At 42.2% G+C, this 24,060-nt stretch overlaps 1 protein-coding gene across 1 annotated transcript in view; it reads left to right on the top strand.

The window, feature by feature from the left end:
• Positions 1-994: 994 nt before the first annotated feature.
• Positions 995-24,060, top strand: part of ATP8B1 (ATPase phospholipid transporting 8B1) — a 32,479-nt gene continuing 9,413 nt past the window's right edge. Inside the window, exons 1-20 of the mRNA XM_042892061.1 lie at positions 995-1,053; positions 1,196-1,330; positions 8,475-8,667; positions 9,907-10,004; positions 11,209-11,322; positions 11,739-11,837; positions 11,926-11,987; positions 12,417-12,489; positions 12,585-12,655; positions 14,739-14,821; positions 15,538-15,696; positions 15,850-15,938; positions 16,645-16,835; positions 18,456-18,664; positions 19,670-19,713; positions 19,845-20,001; positions 21,159-21,347; positions 22,090-22,202; positions 22,713-22,877; positions 23,315-23,426. Coding sequence (XP_042747995.1) covers positions 8,487-8,667; positions 9,907-10,004; positions 11,209-11,322; positions 11,739-11,837; positions 11,926-11,987; positions 12,417-12,489; positions 12,585-12,655; positions 14,739-14,821; positions 15,538-15,696; positions 15,850-15,938; positions 16,645-16,835; positions 18,456-18,664; positions 19,670-19,713; positions 19,845-20,001; positions 21,159-21,347; positions 22,090-22,202; positions 22,713-22,877; positions 23,315-23,426 — 2,209 coding nt within the window. The 5' untranslated portion in view covers positions 995-1,053; positions 1,196-1,330; positions 8,475-8,486. The remainder of the gene's footprint in view (positions 1,054-1,195; positions 1,331-8,474; positions 8,668-9,906; positions 10,005-11,208; positions 11,323-11,738; positions 11,838-11,925; positions 11,988-12,416; positions 12,490-12,584; positions 12,656-14,738; positions 14,822-15,537; positions 15,697-15,849; positions 15,939-16,644; positions 16,836-18,455; positions 18,665-19,669; positions 19,714-19,844; positions 20,002-21,158; positions 21,348-22,089; positions 22,203-22,712; positions 22,878-23,314; positions 23,427-24,060) is intronic.

The raw sequence follows: 24,060 nt of genomic DNA on the forward strand, positions 1-24,060 counted from the left end.
CAGATGGGCAGAATCACCTCCCTCGACATGCTGGTCACACTTCTCTTGATGCAGCCCACGGTACAGTTGGTCTCCTGGGCTGCAAACACACATTGCTGGCTCTTGTTGTAGTCAAGTCCGAAGAAGTCATAGAATCATAGAATGGCCTGGATTGAAAATGACCTCAAAGATCATGTAGTTCCAACCCTCTGCTATGTACCAACAGCAGCCCAGGCTGCCCGGAGCCACATCCAGCCTGGCCTTGAATGCCTCCAGGGATGGGGCATCCACAGCCTCCTTGGGCAACCTGTGCCAGTGCCTTACCACCCTCTGAGTGAAAAACTTCCTCCTCATATCCAACCTAAGCCTCCCCTTCTCAGTTTAAGACCATTCCCCCTTGTCTTATCACCGTCCACCCTCACAAACAGCCGTTCCCCCTCCTGTTCATGCGCTCCCTTCAAGTGCTGGAAGGCCGCAATGAGGTCTCCCTGCAGCCTTCTCTTCTCCAAGCTAAACACTCCCAGTTCCCTCAACCTTTCCTCGTAGTTACGTGCTCCAGCCCTCCGACCATCTTAGTGCCCTCCTCCTGGCCCGCTCCAAGAGCTCCACGCAATCCTGCGCCTGCAGCCTCCCAGACGTTACCCCACTTCACCGCTGTGTCCGGGCCTCTCAGCCCAGCTCAGTGCCCGTCCCACACCTCAGCACCCGACCCAGGCCCGGCTGCAGGTCCGTCACAGCCTCTCCCTCCTGATCCGACGCGTGACTGCCAGGCTCGCGGCCGCCGCCGGCACGGCGCCTCCCCCCGCACGGAACCCGTCCGGCCGGTCTGGCGGCAGGCGGAGCGGCGGCCGTCGGGGCACGAGCGGTCGCTCAGCGGGCGTGGGGGCCGGGAGCCGCGCACAGGTGGTGCGGGCGGGCGGTGCCGAAACTCGGGGCGGGGGCCGGGGTTGGTGCCCGTTGGCCTAGGCGAGGCGTCCTGCGCCTTGCGTTTGTGGTGAGGTGTGCGGGAGCGCGGCCGGACCTGGGGCTGGAGGCAGCGGGGAGGGAGGGCGAAGCAAGGAGTCGAGCTTCGAGGTCTGGGCAAATCGTTTTGTTGTGGTCTTTCTTTCCTTCTTTCTTTCTGTCTGTCTGTCTTTCAGGACACCCGAGCCTGAAGGCCGTGTGTTTTGTTGTTGTGCCGTTTAAAAAACGTGAATGCCTGCGCTTGCTCGCTTAGGAACGCCGTGCGAGGCGATGCGGAGCCGTGTCCTGAAGCCGGACGTCGACCCGGCGGCCGCGCCGCTCGCTCTCTGAGCTGCGCACCGAGGGAAGGACGGGGCGTGCTGCGGATCCCGCTGCCTGCACCGCGTCTGTGAGTCGGTTTCCTTCCTCGTGTGTGTTCTTGAGGAAAACACCCTTGGTGGTTGTGGGTAATTATCCGTTAGTTCGTGTTTGTTCAGCCTTTAGAGCAGTTACAGGAGTCCATGTTAAGAAACTGTCGTGGTTCTGTAGCAGAGCGCTGGAGGTTACTCGTGAGGCTGAAACAGCTGCCCAGAGAGGCTGTGGATGCCCCGTCCCAAAAGATGCTCAAGGCCAGGTTGGATGGGGCCCTGGGCAGCCTGGTCTGGTATGAAATATGGAGGTGGTGGCCCTGCATGTGGCAGGGGGTTGGAGATTCGTGATCCTTGAAGTCCCTCCCAACCCGGGCTGTTCTGTGAGGCTCATCAGGCTGCTGGCAGATGGAAAAAGCTTCTGACAGACACAAATCTGCATCTCAGCCCTACTGTCTGCTGCTTTGTTTCCATAGCATCCCTCCTCCGGAGGCCTAAGTACAGCAGTGTTAAATGGACTGGCACACGAGGTGTCCTTCCACTGAGTGAATGTCAGCAGAGACACTGAAACTGCAGGCACAGCATGTGCTGCTCCTGGCAGTAACTGTGCTGCTCCTGGCAGTAACTGTACTGCCTTTGCTCAGTGCGTGGCAGGCAGCGGGTGCTGCAGCTGCAGGGAGCCCAAGGGCTGGGCATGTTGGTGGGGCTGCTAACAAGCCTCGTTGCCATGTGTTCCTTAACTCTGTAATTGTCTCTAGATAACGTGGGTTTAATTCCCTGCTTAAGGTATCCTTATAAGCTCAGATTTACTCACAAGTTTTCTGCTTGGATCTGTTTGGTTCTGTTTTATTTGGCTTTCTTTTCTGAGACTGATTTGAACGTTGAGGGGTGTTTGGTCTGTGTTTTTCTCCACCAGTCTCCGCATTGATATTACTGAAGATCGCCTTAGAGTATGGTTGCTTGTGCATCTGACCCAAACCTGTGTTTGTCCCTTTGTTAATCTGTAGGTAATGCAAAGCAGTGCCCTGTAACTTGTGCTCTTCATTCAGAGCCTCTGAATATTCCAGTCCCTTGGCTTGCAATTTGTGATGTTGAATTCAACAAGCCACTTGCTTGCTTTGCATTGAAGTCCTCTATTTAAATTAGCTAGAGTTAATTTTCCATCTTCTTTTGTTGCTGTGGCTTTTATTTTAATGTCACTGGTGTTCGTACTGGGCTTGACAGGTAATGAGCTACCTGTATTTAGATACTGGGAAAGGTTTGATTGATTTTGTTTTCATTATGAGGGGTTTTGATGTTCTTCCTTGGCAGTTTCTTTTACCTGGCCTCTGCTAAATGAGGTGCTTTGTTTAGACGTAATTGAATGCAGGATATTAGCCGGGAGCTCCTGAAACCCAACCCTGGCTCTGTCTATGACTTACCATGTGGCCTTGGGCAAATCTCTTACCCTCTGTGACCTGTGCTTGTTGGGGTGAAGGATGTGGTTCCTGCCTTGTCTGCTGCAGACTGAAGGTTCAGGACCTTCAGGCTCTCAGACCCGTTTGCAAGTACTCAGGGACAGTGCACTGCTTCTGCATCTCCATTTTTTGCCAAGCTCATGAAGTTATTCTGTGACTTAGAGTGATCCGTTTAGTGCTGTGTTGTGTTGTTGTTTTTCTCATCTATTCTTAGAACCAAAAATATGAATTTCAATCTGACCAGCAGATTAAAGCAGACCTGGGCAAACTTGTGGATGCCTTTTTCTATAGGCTGGTGCAGAGTGATGCGCAGGAAGGAGCAAAGAAAAAGCGTGGAAGGTTGAGCACTGGAGAGAAAGCAGTGTAAGCAAATCCGAGGACAGCACCAGGACAGTTGCTGAAGTGTCTTTCTGAGGGAGGGAAGAGGAGGTAGCATGAATGGCCTGGAGATCTGATCAGAAATAGTGCTTTTTTTGTCCAACAGCTCCCTCAGGCCATGCTGCCTGCTGGGCAGCCCAGGAGAGTTCCCAGCTTTAATGGTGATGGGAAAGGTGCAGTAGCTGCAATCTGCAACTGTGATCTGTAGCGGGAAGTAACTTGTACGGTTTAAAATGCCTGCTGGTTTTGATGGAGAGGTGAAACACCTGAGAAAATAACTGTTGAAGTTTCCAAAACGTCTTCCAAAACAGTTCATATATGCACAAAAATAATTATTTCTTCCTTTATTAATCTAAACCATGTAGTTTTATACCATGAACCGTGGGAGGAAGTTTAATAATCTGTGTAAAATCCAGGTGGAAACCCCCGCAGAGTACTCTTAAGGCTACAGCTTGAACAAAGGTTGCCTTCTTTATTGTCATTTGCAAAGATAACTTGGCATGACTTGGACTTTAGGAGAAGGAAAGTCCATATCTGTTAATGAAAAATCCTAGTGCAGATAATGGGTAAAATTAGCGTTTTGTTTCTGTAAGTGCCCTCATCTTCAGCCATCATTGCTTGGCCTCAGACAGTTGGGACTGTGAGCTGTGGAACTGTCTGCTGTCAGCTTCCAGTTTTCAGTAAGTGTCAAATTAATCCCTTCCTTCTGTAGAGTCCTTTTGGCTCATAATGATAGTTTATTTATGTTAGAATATTCTTTGTGTTCATTTTCACACGTTCAGTGATTTTGTAACTCATTGATCCTTGCGGTTTGGTGAAATATGTTTTTGGAAACACCTGTTTTAGTGAGTGGTTGCCCTTGGTGACTTTATCCTGGAGCTAAGAGTGGAAGGGAAGGCAGGTGAGGAGAAGTTAGCTATTCACTGGATTGTAACCATCTTAAATCTGTCTTCTTGTGGTGGATGTCAGTGCTGATGTTACTGTTCGCTGTCAGTGATGATGCAAGGTGCCTCCACTATGATAATGTTTGAGGGAAAAGGAAATAATCTGCTATTCGGATGAAGTTCTCAGTATCTTCTGCACAAGTTGTGGCCAAAAATTGCCTGAAACGATCTTTTTTAGAAATATTTCCTGTGAGATGAGGTGAGTATTGTGAATCAAAATATACATAATGTATATTTTGCAGTGTTTGTATGTCTGTTCGTATACATGTGTGTGTGTAAAATCTGAGTCTGGGTGAGTGACAGAAGTAGGTGACCCAAACAGCCTGACTCAAATGAGACGCCGCTCACAAAACAGGTTTCTCAAGGTTTTGCAGTGATCGTCTGGTTCTCTGAAAGGGCTGCCTTAACCTTTTCAGTTCTGCTGTGCCACGGAGGTGAGCTCAGAATTGCCAGGTGTGACATGTGTTCTGATGAGCTGGGATCTGTGATGTGGAGGTGTTGCTGCACCACATGTATTTTTCCCTTAGCCACATTTAATCACTTGAATTAGGATGGGAAGTCTGAGTCACCTCCTGTTAAGCCTGTGTTGGCACTGCCCAAGTACAGCAGGTTTCGAGGTGGCAACTTTTTTCAGGATCACCATGCACAGGAAGAGAGTGGGAGCTCTGATAGACCAGCAAGTCGCTGCTTGTTTCCTGCACTCTGATGGAGCAGCCTGAAAGTAAGTAAATAGGAGCACCTATTTTCCCAGGACAGATATTCAGCCGTTTTGTTTCCTGAAACTGTGCTGAGAGCTGGTGTGTGTCTGCTAGCTCAGGTGCTGAGGAGCCAATTGCCTGTGATGTCTGGGCAGAGTCTGCTGCTCTACTGTGCCAGGCACCAAGCCCCATGGTTTATGATAGTCAGAGAGAACTCTTAGGCTGACGTCAAGGTCGTATAACATATATGATGTGTTCTGAATTATAAGCCATGTTTGTTTGTTTGTTTTTCCTTAATGCAACATTTGTTTGATTAACCTTGAAGAGTTGAGGCCTCGGGTTTCTAAGTGCATTTGAGAATTTCCAACTAAACTGAATCCCAGGTAACGTTTCTAGGTGTGGAACTTTAAGCTTTTAATAAACTGCTCACATCCTCCTCTATCTTGTGTGTGTCATAACATACGCAGTTAAGATAAATATTGTTAAGGTATAGGAAAGCGAAGAGGAAATTGTCTACTGAGCCTTTATATATCCAAACAAGGAAGAAGCAGTTGGAGTTTGAAGGGTGGGACAGTCTTGCACGCTGGGGCCATTAGGTGGTGGAATTCAGAATCCTGACAGGAGGAAGCAAGGCAAGTCACAGAATCATTAAGGTTGGAAAAGGTCACCAAGAGAAACCATCAGCCCATCCCCACCATGCCTACTGCCATGTCCCCAGGTGCCATGTCTCCACGGTTCTTGAACATCTCCAGGGATGGTGACTCAGTGACTTCCCTGAGCAGCCTGTGCTAGTGCCTCACCACTCAAGTCCACAGTCCTGGATATCAGGAGAGCAAGGATCTGCTTGGAAGCGTTCCATGGGGCACGGTCGTGGAGAGGAAAGTTCAGATTTGTTGTCTGGTTTCCAAGGATCTCCTCCTCCCGGAGCAGGAAGTCAGGCTAGTGTGGCTGGGATGTACATAGATCAACAAGGAACTGCTGCCAAAATTCAGACACAAAAAGGACACATACGGAAAGATGAAAACAGAGACAGGTGATGTGGGAAGAACAATAGAGATACTATTTGAGCATTCTCAGAAAGGGTTGGGAAAGCCAAAGCCTGCCTGGAGACTGCCTCAGGTGAAAAGAACTGTACCTGCAGTCACAGGTGAATTAAAATAGTTATGTAAACTACTGATACTGCCTTTCTCCAAAGTATTTCAAAATGGAACTCTACCAACATTCCAGTATTCCGTGAGGATACATAAGGAAGTTAGTGCATTTCAAAATGATGACTGTTTGTTCTGATTGGGAAACATCATTCCTCCCATGTATGTCATTTTGGGGATATTCAATTATTTTGTTGCAGTCATTCCCTGAAGTAAGTCCAGCTGTTCTGTATCAAGTAGATGCACAGATAGATGGCCTTGTGGCTGCAGGCCTTGAGCTCATTCAGTTGATGCTTAGAAGAGCTTGGAGTGATGGTTATGTCCTTGTCCTGTTTGTGCTGTTCATACTCTTTTAAGTAAAGGCTTTTCCTTACAGTGTCATTAAGGAGGTTGTTCATTAGATACGTTCTGTGTGCTTGTTCAAAAACTTGTCTACCTATTTTGAGCAGTATGTCATCCATCTCACATTTTGGAAGCAAATCTAGTTTTGTTATTAGCCTATTATCTTGCAGAAGCTCTTCTTACAGGTAGATTAGTTCAACAATATATTTTTAATGAGGGGTGATACTCTATTAAAGCATTTGGCTGGAATCCCTGAAGTGGGGATAGAAATGCAATATCCTGCCATTGAAAGATTCCAGTTCTCAGTGCTGCTTTATGATAGCTAAATAGTGGGCTGCAGGAGGATTACCCAGACCCATGCTATCCCTTAACAGAATCATAGAATCCTTAAGGCTGGAAAAGATCTCTAAGGTCACCTAGTCCAACCCCATCCTGCTCCCACCATGCCCACTAAGCCATGTACCCAATTGCCATATCCACACATACATGCTGTAATGACCCCTTCTCTGCTGGCAGGGTGCCCCTGACAGTTCAGTTCTTTGGGGATGCAGAAGGAAGGCAATCCCATTCAATTTCCCTTGAACAGGCCATCGGACTGGTAGCATCATGGCGTGTTTTAGGTGATTCCATTTAGCTGTGCATTTATAAAAGAAATGCAGCGTGGTGGTTTGGGTTTATTTTATACATCTAGGTCTTTTCATGATTAATTAATTAATTAATCAGTTGAGTAAAGATTAATAGACTGAAGACTCTGTGTGTCCGGTGTGTGAACTTGTTTTGCCTTAGCTTGAGAGCAGTTCAAAGATCCAGTGGTGCTTTTAGTTCTGAGGACCATATACGTCAGTATTTTCAGCTGTTCCCTGCATTCTGTTCCACACACGAGGTGTTAATATTGCAGTGTCTGTGACTGCTTCTCTGCAAGTCTCAGTGAGGAGCAGCTGAGGGAACTGTGGTTGCTCAGTCTATGAGTCTCATGAGTTCTGTAACTCTGAGAGTATTTAGAACAGGCAATTAGAAGTTTCACGTTGCATGTCCCATGTGTTAGTGACCAGCTGCAATGTCCCAGTTAATGGTATTGGTGAGTGGCTCCTAGCAGCATGTGTGGTTTTTTAAGAAGCTGTGTCCATCCGTCCATTCTGATCTGGTGCCTGTAGGCTTGGTTTTAATTTTAAGCTGGCTGTTCCGAAGCATTCTCTCGTGTGCTGCTGCTCAGAAGTGCATCGTGCTTTGGGCTGCCAGCCCACGGTCGTGTCATTTGAGCAGCATATTAAGTGCACATTTAATATTTATGTCTCTCATAAGAGATATTAAGGAAGAGAGGCAGTCCTGCTCTGTAAAAATGGAAACCAAAGCGGTTACCAGCAGGGTTTGGTGTCAGCCCCAGTGATTGCTGTTGGCTGGCTTTGCTGACAGCAGTGTGGAGATAGAGCGACACAGCCTTGCATGTGCTGAGGTGACACTGGGCTGTGGGGACCCAGGGGAGGCTGGCTGGGGCTGGCAGGCTTCCTGAGCTCCAGGAGGCAGCCCCTTCTTCTCCTTGGAGTTTTCAATCACATCAGTCTTTTCAGAAGTGTCGATCTTCCAAAACAAGTAACTGAACCTTGAGTACAACAAATTTTGGAAATTGCGTGGCTAGAAATGAACAGTACACATCATCAGGGCAATCTGAACTGTTGTACCAGGTCAGTCATTAAAATAACACTAAGTGAAGCAGTGAATAGGCCAACTGTCACTGTAGAGCTCCCTAGGAATTGTACAGGTGGCTGTTTGTGGGAGGATGTGGGTTGAAGTTACAAGTGAGAGTTGGTTGCTGGGTTCAGTTTACAGCCGGTTGGATGCTGTCAGCTGCAGCAAGCAGCTGAAGGTATAGAAGTGGTCTCAGTGACCTAAAACTGCTGAAGAAGGCTGGGGCCCAGCTCCTGCACCCCTCTGATCCTGATGCTGCTGCAGATGTGGGTGGTGTGGCTACTGAGAGCTGGATGTTCCCAGGCTAGCTTGTTCCTGCATCCCATTAAAGATGTCCTGTATCATGACTGTAAGATCTTCCTGGTCTGCTGTGTTGTGTGTGTGTAATTAAATACAGCACAGTTCTGTGCCCTCAGCTACTCCAGGGGAACTAGTTTCAAATTTGTTTTTTTGCTAAACGTTATTGGCAAATAAACTTTGTCAATACCTGCTTTGTTAGCTCTGCTTCTAAGCCTTTACAAAATGCCTGCAGGGCACTGGCAGCATGAGTTTGGAACGGGACTCGGAGACCACCTTCGATGAGGATTCCCAACCTAATGACGAAGTGGTGCCATACAGTGATGATGACACAGAGGATGAGCTAGACAGCCAGCAGCCTGCCATTGAAGCAGAGCAAAACCAAATCAACAGGAGCACCAAGGAGAGCCAAGAGCCACTGAAAAAAGGTACTACTCTGATGGAAACTTGCTTTGGGTAGCTAGTAGTACTGAAGCCAGAAGCAAGCCACATGTGGATCCATCTTCTCTTTGTAATTTGTGTGTTAGATAGGATTTGGACTGGCTTAGAATCACAGAATGGCTCAGATTGGAAGGGGCCTTAAACATCTTCTTCAAGGTTCCAAAGATCACCTAGCTTACCCAAAAGGAGGAGCGATTGGTGGCAATTCAATCTAATAAATATCTGTATGAAAATCAACTGAACTCGAGCCTGCATCTAGAATTCTGTGCCACTACCTGGTGCATAACAGTAATGATCTGCCTTGTATCCTCACGTTAATTAAGGTGGATCCTAGAAGTACATGGCCTGCAGTCCAAGAACTGCTTGAACAGAGCTTCACTTACTTGCCTTCTCCATAACCTGAAAATTGAAAAAGCATAACACAGTTATTTCTATTTGGTTGTTGGTTCTCTTAGTTTTCTAAACAACTTCAGAATAGAAATGGATGGTTTCCTAGGAAATGCTTTTGAGACTTTTTCCCTCGGGAGGCTATGTATCAATTCCAGCTTTAAATGCCAAATATTGAAGGTAGCAGATCTAAGCAAGCTTGCTGGGTAGCTTTGTAAATGATTCTGTAAGATTGTTGTCCAAAACTTCAGAAGGCTGCTGCTGACGTCTCTTGTTTAGTTTTATTAAATTTGCTGCATACTGTAATTCATATTCCTGAGTTTTCAAGCAAGCAATGAAAACTTATGGCTGAGCACATCAATTTTTACTTGTGATTGTTCATGAAAACACACTATGTTTATATTAATGCATTTTTTTCAAAAAAAATGAGTGTATCTTTCAATTTTTAAGAAGACTGAGAAACCCTGTTTTTTGAGTGCACGGTGCTTCGGTTGTTAGCAAAAGCAAACTGAAAGAGTGGAAATAGGGAATTTAGTCAAGGGTGCTTGACTGAATGTTTCTCTGTGTTTTCAGTTTCCTGTGGAAATTCCAAATTGTTATTTGACTTTTTCCTACGTCAGTTTATTTTTTAATTAATTTATTTATTTGTTAGTAAAGACTAGTAATCTGGAAATATCTTAGACATTTTATTGTACAGTATAATATGAAAAGTCAGTTCCAGTCTTGTTTCAATTGGAATTACCTTAAAAAGATGGCGTTTGAGAGAACCTGACACTGGTAGAATGGCTTCCTCATGTGTGACAATCAAATCTTGACTCTTATTTACCTTTTTCTTCCAGACTGCAGCTGGCAAGTTAAAGCAAATGATCGTCACTTCCATGAACAGCCCCAGTTTAAGAGAAAAGTATTTCTGTGCTTCAAAAAAAGCAAATATGCTGTAAGTTTTCTGTGCCTCAATTACATGGCTGTAGGACTTGTCAGGGTGAATGCTTGCTTGATCTCATTAAAATCTTTTCAAACGTTGTTGACTGGTGTAAAAGCCACAATGAATACTCTGTTAGGATTTCCAGTAGAGGCAGGGAAATGTAATTGATTTGAGTTTGTGAATAGAAAATGTAGGTATCATGAGACTTGCTTAAGACAAAGTAAAGAATTAAAAGCTAGATATCCTCAGTCCTGACTCTGAATTTTACTCCCAAACTACAGCTCTTGCAAACATCCATAAAGCTGTCTTCTTTCATCAAAGAAGGCTGTGTGTAGGATTAAGCAATATTCTGATGAAGCTTGTCTGGGACAGTCTTAAAATTAGACAGTAGGGATTGTCTGTTCATTTAAACAGTGTTATTGCAAGTACACCTGATTAGGATCAAGGAGACTTTTTAATTCAAAGTATTAAATTTGCGGTGCCAGTTGTGGTTGACACAAAATTGAACTTTGGGGTTAACATGTTAAGTGTATGGTGTTATTGGTGGTGCATTGGCCTGTGTGTTTCCTTGTGCCTGCTGAGATATCTGGCTTGCAAACTTCATGTTATTTAATGCATGAGTATGAACATTTTATACCAAAATTTCTGCAGGTGGAGCCGTTATTCAAATAGAAGTCTTCTATGCCTGACTGATGGAGGTTATCACGAGCAAATCTCACATAGTCCCTCCTGAAGTCTGATTCAAAGACTTGTGTCTGAATGTACTTTTTGTGGGTAGACATCGGACACCAATTGCATCCCTAACAGTGATGCTGTGTATATAGCAAATAATGCTCATATGCCTTACAGAGAAAACAGAACAGGATGGGGAGAGCACTGAAGTTTACCCCCTGCACCATGCTCCTATGGGAGCTACCTGGGGACAGGCTGTGTCCTTTTTGCACTGTGCTGTGTGATGTTCTGTAGTCCCTGATGATACAAAGCTAGATATGAAGTCTGTGATGGTTTTTGGCTGTGTTAATGCCAGTGAAACAGACTATTTTTTTTTGTGTTTCATTATGATAGTAACCCATGTGAAACTGTTGAAGAAAGCTACAAGTCTAACAAAATTTATAGGAAAGATTTCACTAGTAAAATGTTTTATTAAAGTATGATCTGTACATTTGTAAAGCAAGAAGAATCTTATGTTATGAATGACACTTGTTTTATTCAACAGGGAAATGCAATTAAGACGTACAAGTACAATCTTGTCACTTTTTTACCACTGAATCTGTTTGAACAGTTCAAAAGAGCAGCCAACAGCTATTTTCTGGTACTCCTCATTTTGCAGGTAAGGCATGTTTTATAAACAGAGAATACGAATTGTGAAATGAGTTTGAGGTGCTGATCTACCAAATTGAATAACACGACACAATTCATTGCTGTCCTTCCGGGAAATTGCATGATGCTCTGTGAGGGACCATATCTGAGCAACTATAGAAACTAAGGATATCTTAACAGAAATCCTGATCACCTTACCTTACTTTTGCATTACCTTAGACTAGCTAGTTGCAGAGTTGATTAATTTTGTGAGGAAAAGCTGTTTCTTTTGTCTGTTACTGTGTAAAACATGATGGTTTCCATGACCCGTTCATAAACCAGAAGCTCCAAGAGAAAGTACAAGCAATTACAGTTGTTAAACTGTTCTTACTGTTTCTGAAGTGATCCTGATGATTATCCTGCACTGGTTCTGTTTGTCTCTGATAGGCAATTCCCCAGATCAGTACTCTGTCATGGTATACAACGCTGGTGCCCTTGCTCTTGGTGCTGGGAATAACTGCAGTCAAAGACCTAGTGGATGACATAGTAAGAAACACGTTCTGTTGATACTAAAAGCAAAATAAAACAGTTGTTCTATGCGGTTGGGTGTACATTCTCTCCTGCTGCTTTTCAGGTTCGTCACAGGATGGACAATGAGGTTAATAATAGAGCATGTGAAGTCATCAGGGAAGGAAGGTTCGTGGTTTTCTTCTTACGTTAGTAACTGATGTTTGTTGCTTTGTTACATAAATCATACGTGACAGAAAAGGTTCAGCTTTTTGTTCTCTGCTATTCCATATGTCTGTGTGAAAAGCTAATAGGAAAAAGAAGGAAATTGCTGGAAGTAGTCATTTAAACTTAGTTCTTAGTGACACTCAATCTGTGCTAAGAGCAGCTTCGTTAGAGAGGTGGACAGAAACCCATATAAAAGCAAGCAGGGAAGAAAGGAGATAAGCTTTCTTCCAAGTTTTAGACCCCCATTTAAATTACTGTTTCCAAAAACAAGAGGCATCTTAACCAAGATGTAATGTTTTTGTACTGTAGAAAGTTTAGTATTTCATGATTTGTAGGGTGGATACTATTCTAGATGAAATAGTAATAATCATTAAACTATTTTGCTACTAGGTTCAAAAGCACAAAATGGAAAGATATTAAAGTTGGTGATATCATTCGTCTGAAGAAGAATAGTTTCGTTCCTGTAAGTGCTTTAGATACGTTTCTTTCATATTCCTACAGAATTCTGTACAGATCTTGACTTGAATTTATTTGCTGCTTATTTGTTTGTTTTACTAGGCTGATATTTTGCTGCTATCCAGCTCAGAACCAAACAGCCTCTGCTACGTAGAGACAGCTGAACTAGATGGGTAAGAATGTACAAAAGGATTTTTTTTTAATTTATTTTTGGCTTTCTGGTAAAAGAGCAATAAGAGTACATTTCAGAAATAAGGCAATTAAATTAATGCAGTTATTTTTGAGGTAAGGTTGTGATTAATTGCTTTGTCTTCATGGGAAAGGTCAGTTCCTAACTTCTTGTGCTAAGCAGCAATGGTAAACCAAATGGCAAACAACTGGTAGTAGAGGATGGTCCAGTCAAGGATCACCTGTACAAACTGTTCCTGACAAGCCTGATGGGATTCATCTGAGGGTGGTAAAAGCTTTCTTGCATCATTGTCAGCCTTCTTCAAAAGATCACAGAGACAAGGGGAGTTCCCAAGGCATGGAATGCAGCAAGGATCACACCCTCCCACCAAAAAGAGCCAAAACGATATGAAGGAAACTGCAGACCAGGCTGCCTCACCTCATTCCCTGGAAAAACTGTGGAACAGGAGAGATCATGGGAGCTATTTACCGACGTGCGAAAGATGAGAATTTGACTGGGGAAAGCCAAGGATTAACATTGTGCTTAACCAGCCTGATTATTGCTTCCGTCTCGAAGTATCTTCTATATTGGATATGGGGCCCATTTCATAGCAGAAGATGTAATCCACCTTGATTTTATGAGTGCATTTGGTAATACATGCTTATGGACGAGTTGCTAATGTCAGAACTGGACAGACAGACCATAAGTCTGGGGGACAGGAATGGGGAAACCAGCTGAACTAAATTGAGAGCAAAGGTGACTATGAGGTTCTGCACCTGGAGTGGGGTAATCCCAGCCAGCAGTTCAGACCAGGATCTGACTGGCAGGAGCTCCATGAAACAGAACCTGGGGGTTGTTATGGACAGCAAGCCATTAGTGCACCCTTGGAGCAGTGGGCTCTGGCAGGCCTACTATAACCAACCAAGAGATGAAATTGTTCCGTAGTTCCTGACAGCTGTTAGCCACACCAGGAAAAATGCCCAGTGCTTGATTCCAACAGTTTGAAGAAAATTGAAAACTAGTGAGGGTCCATTGGAGTGCCACCAAGATGGCTGAAGTATTGGTGAACATGGAACACTGAGAAAAGCAGCAGGAAGTGGTGGTATTCTGCCTGGAGAAGTGTTGTTGAATAACAGTCTTTCAGTATCTCACAGTTGCAGTGAAGATGCAGTGTTCCCAAGGATGCACACTGACAGCACAAGGAATGCAAGAGACTTAAGGTGAAATTCTGCCTGGATTTATGTAAGAATTGGTTATTTTCACGATGAAGAATTTTTACCATTGTTGTAATCAAGATTTAGGTTGATGGGATGCTGGATAACTTCATCTGAGGTCTAGCTGTTGACAGGAGCTTGGACTATCTATTGCCAGAGATCTGCAACCTGCCCTCTTCTGTTTTTCTAATCGTGTCTTATTGCCTGAGTGAGAGAAATTAAAATAACCACCAACAAAAGTCCAAATAAGCAAACAGTTTTCTGTGGAAGTTTTTTTTCATTGATGCTGCTTAAACAGTGTAAATCTTACTATTTCTGTCATGTTGCTTTGCAAGTGTTGTTTAGTTCATGTTGTCAGAGAATGTAGTATTGTTTTTTTTTGTTTTTTTCAAGAGAAGTACGTGATGGCAGGGACTTCACCTAATGAGGTGATGTTAATTTTGCTTTCTCAGCCAGCTTTTAGTGATCTTGTAAGCAGTAATTTATAACATCATGCAAAATGTTTGCTCTCAATTGGAGCTTTTAACAATGTCAGTTATTAAATATTGCTTTGAACAAACCATTGATTGCACTTAATTACTGCTGTAGTAGTACAGCAGTGTTTCTGAGAAACCTCACTTTTCTGAGTGAGAGGAGGTAAGGGGTTGTTGCAGTGTCTAATGTTGTAGGTGAGGAAAATCAGCCAGTGTAATAATTGATTGTGTTGCTCTTGAGTGTTTCATGCCCGTGGAAACGCATAGCTTTGCTTGTTCCTTCCAAGTGGGAGGCTGGTGTCTATTGTGCACTGATTCACTTGATTTAATTTTGTTCAAAAACACGTGTTTCCTGTATCAAAGCTCTTAATACAGTGTGCTTTTTATCCTTTATTTTTAGCGAGACAAACTTAAAATTTAAAATGGCCCTTGAGATAACGGACAGGTATCTTCAAGAGGAGAATGCGATGGCAGACTTCAATGGTTTGTACAGTTGTATTTTTATTATTACAGCTATTCAAATATTGATCAAATAATTTACAGCCCACATAAATACAGCAGAGAGTGGACTGAAGCATTAATACTGGTGCTTGTGACGCTGGAGTTACTGGCAAATTGCACAAGGATGCTGTGAGGCTGAGCAAAATACAGTGTGTCTGAAGATAAGAGCTATGGCACATTGACCTTTTACTAGCATTTGCATGTGTTTTTCTATGGGGGGAAAAAAAAGAACAGTTTGCTGTTGGAGTTGTACCTGGAAAGGTTTCTATTCATTTACTTATGTGTTGGTAAGTCTGTTGTCTATTTATTTACTTATGTTTTGATGAAAATGAGTGCAACATGAACCAAAATTCTAGGGTGAGCTGAATGTGGGAGTGGAACTATCAGGTGATTGATCAGAGACACTGGGAACAGGGCAAGTTCTAAGAGTAGAATTAAAGTGTCACTTTTTGTAGCCTAAATATTCACAGATGTCTGAACAGGCAGCAAAGGCTTGTCTTACCCTGTGAGATCGTTGCTGGGAAGTCTTTGGTAGCAAAAGGAGCTGAATGCTGTGTTCATCCTGGAGCTTAAGATCCGGAGAGAGCTTCGCTCTTGCAGTCAGGCCCTTGTTAAAATTTGAGAAGTATTAAAAGAAAAAGAGGACAAGAGGTTTTTGGTGGAAAATGCTGTTTATTAAACACGTTCTCAAAATTTAGGTCTGATTGAATGTGAAGAACCTAATAACCGACTGGATAAGTTCACAGGAACGTTGTTCTGGAGAAACAGGAGCTATGCATTAGATGCTGACAAGATCTTATTACGTGGATGTAAAATTAGGAATACAGATTTCTGCCATGGGGTTGTCATATTTGCAGGTATGTGTGGAATTAATATGTGTAACGTTTGCTCATCAAGAGAGTACTCCCAGGAGGAAAATTGTGCCCTTCTCTTACAAACTTTGACTATTCCTGCTTTTTAAAAATGGCATTTGCTGTGTTAAATGTTTCCTTTGCTTTCTTCTCCTTTAGGTGCTGATACGAAAATAATGAAAAACAGTGGAAAGACAAAATTTAAAAGGACAAAAATTGACTCCCTTATGAATTACATGGTTTACACTGTAAGCTTTTTTTCTTTAAAATTCAGAAGTTTGAGTTCATTTTTAAGTAAACACAGTGAGTGCAAACTTAGAAAGCTTTTTTTTTTCCTTCTGATATAAACAGTGTACATCTACTTTGTTTTGATTTGGGATGAAGTAGTGGGAGGAATCTAACAGTGTACCTCACGTTGTTGGAATCTGTGGCCCTAAAATGGAGATATAAGGCAGCCTGCACAGTGCAGAAATGTATGTCATAACCAGTCTTGCAGGTGCTTCTGTCTGCACTGAACTGCTGGGTAGAGAGCCTTGAGGATCCAGGTCCTCCCAAGATCTTCTCAGCACCTGCACTTCTCTTGGAGCCTGTATGAGGAATGCCTCTGTCCCCCAACCCATGCTTTAATCAGCAAGATGATTCCCTGAGATATGGGAAAGAGGTGGAGGCAGCTGGCAGGTGGAGGCACTTAGCACCAGTACGGCCCTGCTCAGTGCATGTTCCTGTGCCCTCCTTGCTGCCTACTTAAGCAAGTGTCAAAACGTGAGAACTGTGCTTGGGGAATAGACTGAAATTAGAACCCAGATTACCTAAAGAGTCTGTTTTGTGGGAAAGGTTCGCTCACCTTCTCTTTATTTATTGTACCTGTAATATTTTGGCTTGAATATGGAGATGTGGTAATTAAGTCTAGCAAATGTTATTGAGGTGCCATATGCCTGTGTGTGTACACTGCAGATTTTTGTTGTCCTCATCCTGCTTTCGGCTGGCCTCGCCATCGGGCACACCTACTGGGAGCAGCAGATTGGCAACTCATCTTGGTACCTCTATGATGCACAGGACTACAGTCCTCCCTACCGCGGCTTCCTTAACTTCTGGGGCTACATCATTGTTCTCAACACTATGGTTCCCATTTCTCTCTATGTGAGGTAGGTCAGCACCTTTCAACAGTCGGACCGTTGATAGAATTCAGTTACTAAACTTCAGAATTATACTAGGAGGAAATTCTTTACTCAGAGGATGGTGAGGCACTGGCACAGGTTGCCCAAAGTAGTTGTGGATGCCCCTTCCCTGGAGGCATTCAGGGCTGAGTTTACCTGGGCAGCTTGCTGTAGTGACTGGCCTATATTACTGTGGTTGGAACTAGATGATATTCTGTGATTGCATGAACTAACAGCCAACAAAGTTGATTTTCCATGGTAGTGACAGATGCAGCTTCACGTTGGATGGTAACGCAGGCAGATATATTATCTATGCTCTATTCATTAGGATTCTAGAAGAAGGTGATTTTTTTCTGTAACATTTTCATATAAAATCATCACCCAAATCCCTTTGAGACAGAATTTGAAGATACTGAACTTTTCTTACATTGTTAAGTGTATATGTACTTTACAATTTGACTAAGGAGAAACCTTTCCCAAGCAGTGATCTGTGACAGTATAGGAGACATATCTTTCTGCTATTTAAATTCTTGATCTAATTCTACAATCTTACAGTGCATGAAGGAAACTAGTTTTGTAATAAAATGAAAAAACATATTAATTCTTCTAAAGAAAAACCTTAATGCTCTAATCATAGAATCATGGAATCGTGTAATAGTTCAGGTTGGAAGATCCTGAGATCTTCCTAGATCATCTTTTTCCAATCCCCCTGCCATGGATAAGGACACCATCCACTAGACCAGGCTGTTCAAAACCCCATCCAGCCCAGCCTTTAGAACTGTGCAAAGCTGGCCTTTTTCTAATTTAACTACTGTGATCCCAATAACGTCAGAATTTTCACAAAGTCAACAAAAAGTTGAATACTATTTTTAAGACTTTTTATTTTATCAAAATAATTTCTATTTCCACTGGCTTTCACTTCAGCCTCAAAGCTCCTAGTCACACTTCAGTTTCAAAGCTTAAATCCTTCTTAACATGAAGTAGATCTAAAAGAAAAGATTACGGTACCACATTGAACATGAATACAACAGAAAGGAGGTGCTTCTTAATAGCAGTAATAAAAATCAAGTTCTATTAATTGGGGATTCTACAACGAATTCTTATTAGTTGCTTCTAACAAATAGCATGTTAGTATTTGTTTTACTTCAGAATCACTAGAATTTGGGTATACAATGCTCTGATGTCAGAGTTTAAACGCATTAATGATTTTACTCTTGACAAGCACATCTAGAACATGAAGTCCTTCAGCTTTCTACCTCCTCTTCTCCAAATGGTACTTAAAATGCTATTCCCATGTTGGATTTCTATTTGCTGTAGCAGCATTGATATTTTTTGGCTTGATCAGGCCACAGAGGCTTTTCCGCAGTCACTGCAGTGTTGTTGAAGTTGAGCTGTGTGGTCTGACGTTGGGTTGAGTGGCCTGTCTAGGGGTTATGGCACTCTGTAATAAGCTGGTAAAATATGATTGTTTTGGCTTAAGCTCCTATGTTATATGGGCAATCTTGAGTCCCTGAAAGTACAGCCAGAGCCCTCCAGATCTGATAAAATGTCATTATTTTAAATATAAGTTACAACTGGCAGCAACAACTTCTGGTTTATTTCGTTTAGCGTCGAAGTGATTCGTTTGGGCCAAAGTTATTTTATAAACTGGGACCTGCAAATGTATTACCCTGAGAAGGACACGGCTGCAAAGGCCAGAACCACCACTCTGAATGAGCAGCTGGGGCAGATCCATTATATCTTCTCCGACAAGACAGGAACTCTCACACAGAACATCATGACGTTTAAAAAATGCTGCATAAATGGCCAAAGATACGGTAAGTCTGTGCCATGATGTTGCAAGACCCACAGGGAAAACCAGGTTCTGATTTCCACGTCAAGTGCCAAAGTGTTGCAGTACCAAAGGCAGGGTTTGCTCCTGGCAGTAGCACTGGCGATTCCATATTTGGGTGCACGGCTCAGAGTGTCTTTGCCCAGCCACTGTCCTCTGTGCACCTGATGCGTGTCAGGGGCTCTTTGACAGCCTGCATGCACAACACAGCTGGCAGCCTCAGGTTGATCTTCCACTGTAAGTCTGTGAAAATGAGTAGGAACTTGAATGCTGGCTTGAATTCAGGTGCATGGAGGACTTCTCGTTTCAGACTTCCACAGAGTAGCCCTGGCGCTGAGTAAAGCTCCAGTAAAACGGAACTGTAGTTTTCCCCTTGTTTTCATCCTTTTGAAGGGCAAACAGTGAAGTGGAATCTTCCCAGTAGAAAAGTCTGAAACGAGAAATTTACAGACTGCTTTCTTTTATTAGAAATGCTTTCACACAGGGTTAATGCAAAGAACAACTAAGCAAGTGTGGTAAGAGCAGTAGCTTTTCATTTTAATGTTAGTTCCTTCTATTTTTTGAGAGCTTGTCTAGATCTCAGTATTTGGAATAACGCAGTGGTGTTCTCCGTGACAGAACCACTGTTTGTCAGTGCAAACAACAGAGTGTGCTTCTTAAACATCTGACCTCTGAGTTAAAAAGAAGGATTTCTGACAGTGAAAGCTCTGTTAGAGCAGCATGGATGTTTTATGACAATTCTGCAAGACGCCTTTTTTCTAATTTTTCTGTTATCACTGGCATAGTGACACCTGGCATAGGCAGGTATAGCCACCAGAATAAAAGGTATTGATGATATGAATGAATCTGACTTTTTTTTTTTTTTTCTTTTAATCTGAGATATTCTGGTACAATACATGTAGCTACTCTGTACTGCTGACCTTGTGAACGAGTTGTAACAATCTTTTTTTGCCTGTCCTGTTTCTTGGAACGGATGGTGCTTGCATTGCAGGAGACTGTCGGGATGGAGCAGGCCAGCTCACAAGCCACCGAGAGGTAGGTTGGTGTGATCCAGCATCACAAACTCTGCAGTTTGTAGGAGCACTGTCATGCTAAGGTATGAGGAGAGGCAGGTAGGCTCAAAAAATTGCACGTGGGATAACACTAATTCTTCTATTTCTAAGCAGCAAGTGGATTTCAGCTGGAATATGTATGCAGATGGAAAGTTCTTGTTCTATGATCATTATCTCGTAGAGCAAATAAAGTCCAAAAAGGAACCAGAAATCCAGGAGTTCTTTCTTCTGCTCGCTATTTGTCATACAGTCATGGTGGATGTTTCCAATGGTAAGTATATTTTTTTTCTTCTGCTCTTGGAAACAGTAATTGAAGTTGAGTTGCACAACAGAGCAATCCAAAACTAATGTCGATCTTATAAGCAAGGAGGTATAGACTGTTCTTTTAAATTAAACAGAAGCAAGACCCAGTTCTTCTTCAAAACCCAGATCCTGTGCTGAATTTATCTAGCTCTTTGTGGAAGGAAAACTGTCCTTAATGATGGTTACAGTTTTGGCAAATACTCACGTTCAGTAACAGCAGATTGAGAAAGGTAGTGGAACAGTTTATATAAACATCTTGAGTTCCTGTGAACAGTCTTCTTTCTACTCAGATGCATCTTTAAATCTCAAAAACATAAGCCTTAAATAAAATGACACTAGCATGGTCTCTGGTTGCCCATACACGTGTGGAAGTGCAAACATTTGGAAACTTGTTTTCAGTGTGGAAAGCTGAGCATTTTCCACGTGAAGATTTTGTTTGTTTACTCTTTGAAATACAGTCCTGTAGGTGTACCCAAATGATGTCAGCAGCCAGTAAGAAAAATGAGTAACAGAAAGACTGATAGAAACTAAGTGTGAAGGTGAATGAAGGTGTGATGAAGACTTCATACATGTGGAAATTAAGGTTGAACATTTATGAGATGCTCAACATAAGAGGAGAGCACGATTGCCTTACTCCAATCTTAGAGAGATCTCTTTGAAACCACGAGTTTCCTGCATGCTCCTGCTCTTGCTACTGACCTTTTGGGAGTTGTTTCCATTGTAGTGTTGGTGGTACCTGTGGGCAAGGACTTATGTTTTGCTTTGGTTTTTGGCACTTTTGTGGAAGTGTTCAAATGGCAGTACTTGAGAAATTAAGTAATATTTGTTTTGAGATGGATAAGTTAGTTTTTGCTTTTGTGCTTGGGTGGAAGGGGACCAGTGACTCAGCCTGTTTGGGAAGTACCCATAATAAAAAGGGATGGTCCCAATACTCCTCCTCTGGTGGCACTCCTGTCAGGTGCTGCAGCATTGTGTCAGATGCCACTTCAAAAGGGGGAGGAATGCGACATTACATGTTTGGCTTTCAGTCACTTTGCATGAAATTTTCAGCTGTGTGATCCGAGTGCCCCTGTAATGCTCAGGTGTGCCCTGGCTTGCTTTCTTTCTCACTTGTCAATGATGCAGGTCAGATCAATTACCAGGCAGCCTCCCCAGATGAAGGGGCCTTGGTTACAGCAGCCAGAAACTTTGGGTATGTTTTTCTTTCACGGACACAAAATACCATCACAATAAGTGAAATGGGGACTGAAAGAACCTACGATGTCCTCGCGATCCTGGATTTCAACAGTGATAGAAAACGAATGTCTGTCATTGGTAAGTTGACTACAGCCAACCTCTAGTTTGCAAGATCTCTTCTAGGAAAAGTCTCTTGTATTTCCTAGGTGAGATAGCTCTCAGACACAAAGTTTTATGATAGATTTTAGTCCACGTTGATCTCAGTCGCAAAATAAGGCATTGTAATTAGGTGCAAATGTGTCCATTCAGCAGTCAGTGGTGCTCAGATGAGGCCTCTACTGGAGATCTTATGTTCCTTTAGTAGAAGTTTGAAGTAATGTGACAAAGATAATTCATTCCCTGTTTTCCTAGAACCAAATTGGTTGTGTATGTGCTTCGTAGGAATGAGGTATGCAGGCTGAGGTATAAATATATAAAATAATAATAATAAATATAAAATAAAAATTCTTTATTTTTTGTTCTAATTACCTTTAAAAATAGTCAGTCTTGAGTTGTTTGCAGACCTTTTGATTTTGTGGTGATGGTTATGATGCATAATGTCTTTAGTGTATGTCTCTGCCCTGCTCCAGTGTGCAAGTGAGATGTTAACGTTAAAAACATATTCTGGGGGGACAATCTAAATATCCTGTCCTGTCATGAAAGAGAAATGCACTTCTCAACCTAGGTGCTGAGCTGAACAGTATGAGGGGTGATGCACCACAGAGAAACGTGGTCATGTAGTTCGTGTACTTAGTAGTAGAATGAAGAATCTAATCTGAAATATTCCTTTATGTAAACGTCCTCCCGCAATTTTGTCCAACACTCCTGTTTTACTCAACAGTAAGAGAATCCAATGGACGTATCAGGCTGTATTGTAAAGGAGCTGATACAGTAATTTTTGAACGGTTGCATCCAAGGAATTTAAAGAGAGAAGCAACGGAAGAAGCACTAGATGTATGTTTGCCTTTAATATGCTGTTTTTGCAATCTCATGTTAAATTGATTTTGATCATAGTCTGAATTAGTTGATGTCCTTTTGCTGAGCTGTTAAAACAAATGCAAACATGTAATTGATTATATACATAATCCCGAACTTGAGAAACAATCATACCCATACTAGGTTATTTTGCATATTTAAAAAAAAAAAAAAAAAAAAGCATTAATTATATTGCCAAGAGAAGTGAACTTAAATTTTGTCTGTTAGTTTATATTTTTGTTATTAATTAAGGAGTATTCCGTATCACTAAGCTCTATTTTGTTTATCACTTTTTCGGATTGACTTTTAACTCAGGCTGCCTTGTCAGTTGTAATTTAATTTTGGCATTTATGAGCTGTTCAAGATTTATTATGCAGACAGACTTTGTTTTATTAGATTTACGTTTATGATTGTAACTTTGAAGTCCTTTTTTCAGAGGGTTTTTCTGGTTTGTTTTTTTTTTTGTGAATTTTTTTCATTATTTTTCAGGTTTTTGCAAGTGAAACTCTAAGAACGCTCTGTCTCTGCTATAGAGACATCAGTCATGATGAATTTGAAGCATGGAATAAAAAGTTCATGGAGGCCAGTGTAGCTACAAGCAATCGTGATGAAGCTCTGGACAAAGTATATGAGGAAATAGAAAAAGACTTGATTGTATGTCAGACATTAAATTTTTAATGTGTCTTTATTCCTGTGTAGGAAGAAACAGATCTCTTTGAAAATAATTTATACTTGTTTATAGGATCTTTTGATGTAGATCTTTTCAGTATTTTATTGGCTTTAGGACCAATACAAATTCTAAGGAAAGCTTAAAAATGAGGGGGATGTATTTTAGTCAGCTTGTTTTCTTTACTTTCCACCATCTCAATCATCCTCTTCTCCAGTTTCCAACAATTTATCTTCCTACATTTTAGGACCTATATTTCAGTGTAGTGACTTTTACATGCAAGGGTTTGTCTTTACTTAATTCTTACCTTGAGCCTTACCTTGGCTTGAAGACGTAGCCAAAGTAGTTTTATTCTTTACTGCAGAAGAATTATTTTCTACAGATGATTATCCTCCTGAATGCCCATGTCTCAAATGTCTTCTAGCTTCTTGGTGCAACAGCTATTGAAGACAAACTGCAGGATGGAGTTCCAGAAACTATTTCAAAACTCTCAAAAGCAGATATTAAAATCTGGGTGCTTACTGGAGACAAAAAAGGTGAGTTTGTTAACAGCCAAAGAGCTAGCAAGAATAGGATAACAGTGAGAAGAGAAACAAGGACAAATGCAGACTTATAATAAGGCACATTTTCTAGAAGAGCAGTATGAAAGTCCAACTAAATCAAAACTCTGCAGAAGTTCATGCCAGCTGCTCCCAACCCAGATTTAATGGACGGGCTTCTGTGCAACTTCTGTTTTCCTCCATGAGATTAGCTTTCATGACAGATTTCGTGGTTGTCTTCTGTTGAGAAGTAACCAGTGACTGCTTTTCTCGGTGCAAAGCAAACAAACGGCAGTTTGCTTTTAACAAAAAGCATCTTCATTGCCACCAAGTTTGTCTGGCTCTGAAGACAGAACACTTGCTTGCCAAATTCATCATTTTTACAAAGAAAATGTACTTTTCAAAGAAATTACAAATGCTGCTGACCAAGATTAATTTACTTTTCTTTTGGAAGTTAATATTCTGCAGTCAGATTTCATCAAAAAATGGTATTAAGTTTGCAAGTAAGACTGGCTGTAGTACAGCCTGGATGGAGACGCAGTCAGATCAGCATCATTTGTGAACTGGGATTAAAGATGGGGCAGGATAGTGTGGCATTCTTGCACTGACTGATTCTTGTGCTGGATTTGGT

This window comes from Lagopus leucura, unplaced genomic scaffold, assembly GCF_019238085.1.
Source record: "Lagopus leucura isolate 7727_CA_CO unplaced genomic scaffold, USGS_WTPT01 27-1_obj-0_obj, whole genome shotgun sequence".
Classification (NCBI taxonomy): Eukaryota; Metazoa; Chordata; class Aves; order Galliformes; family Phasianidae; genus Lagopus; species Lagopus leucura.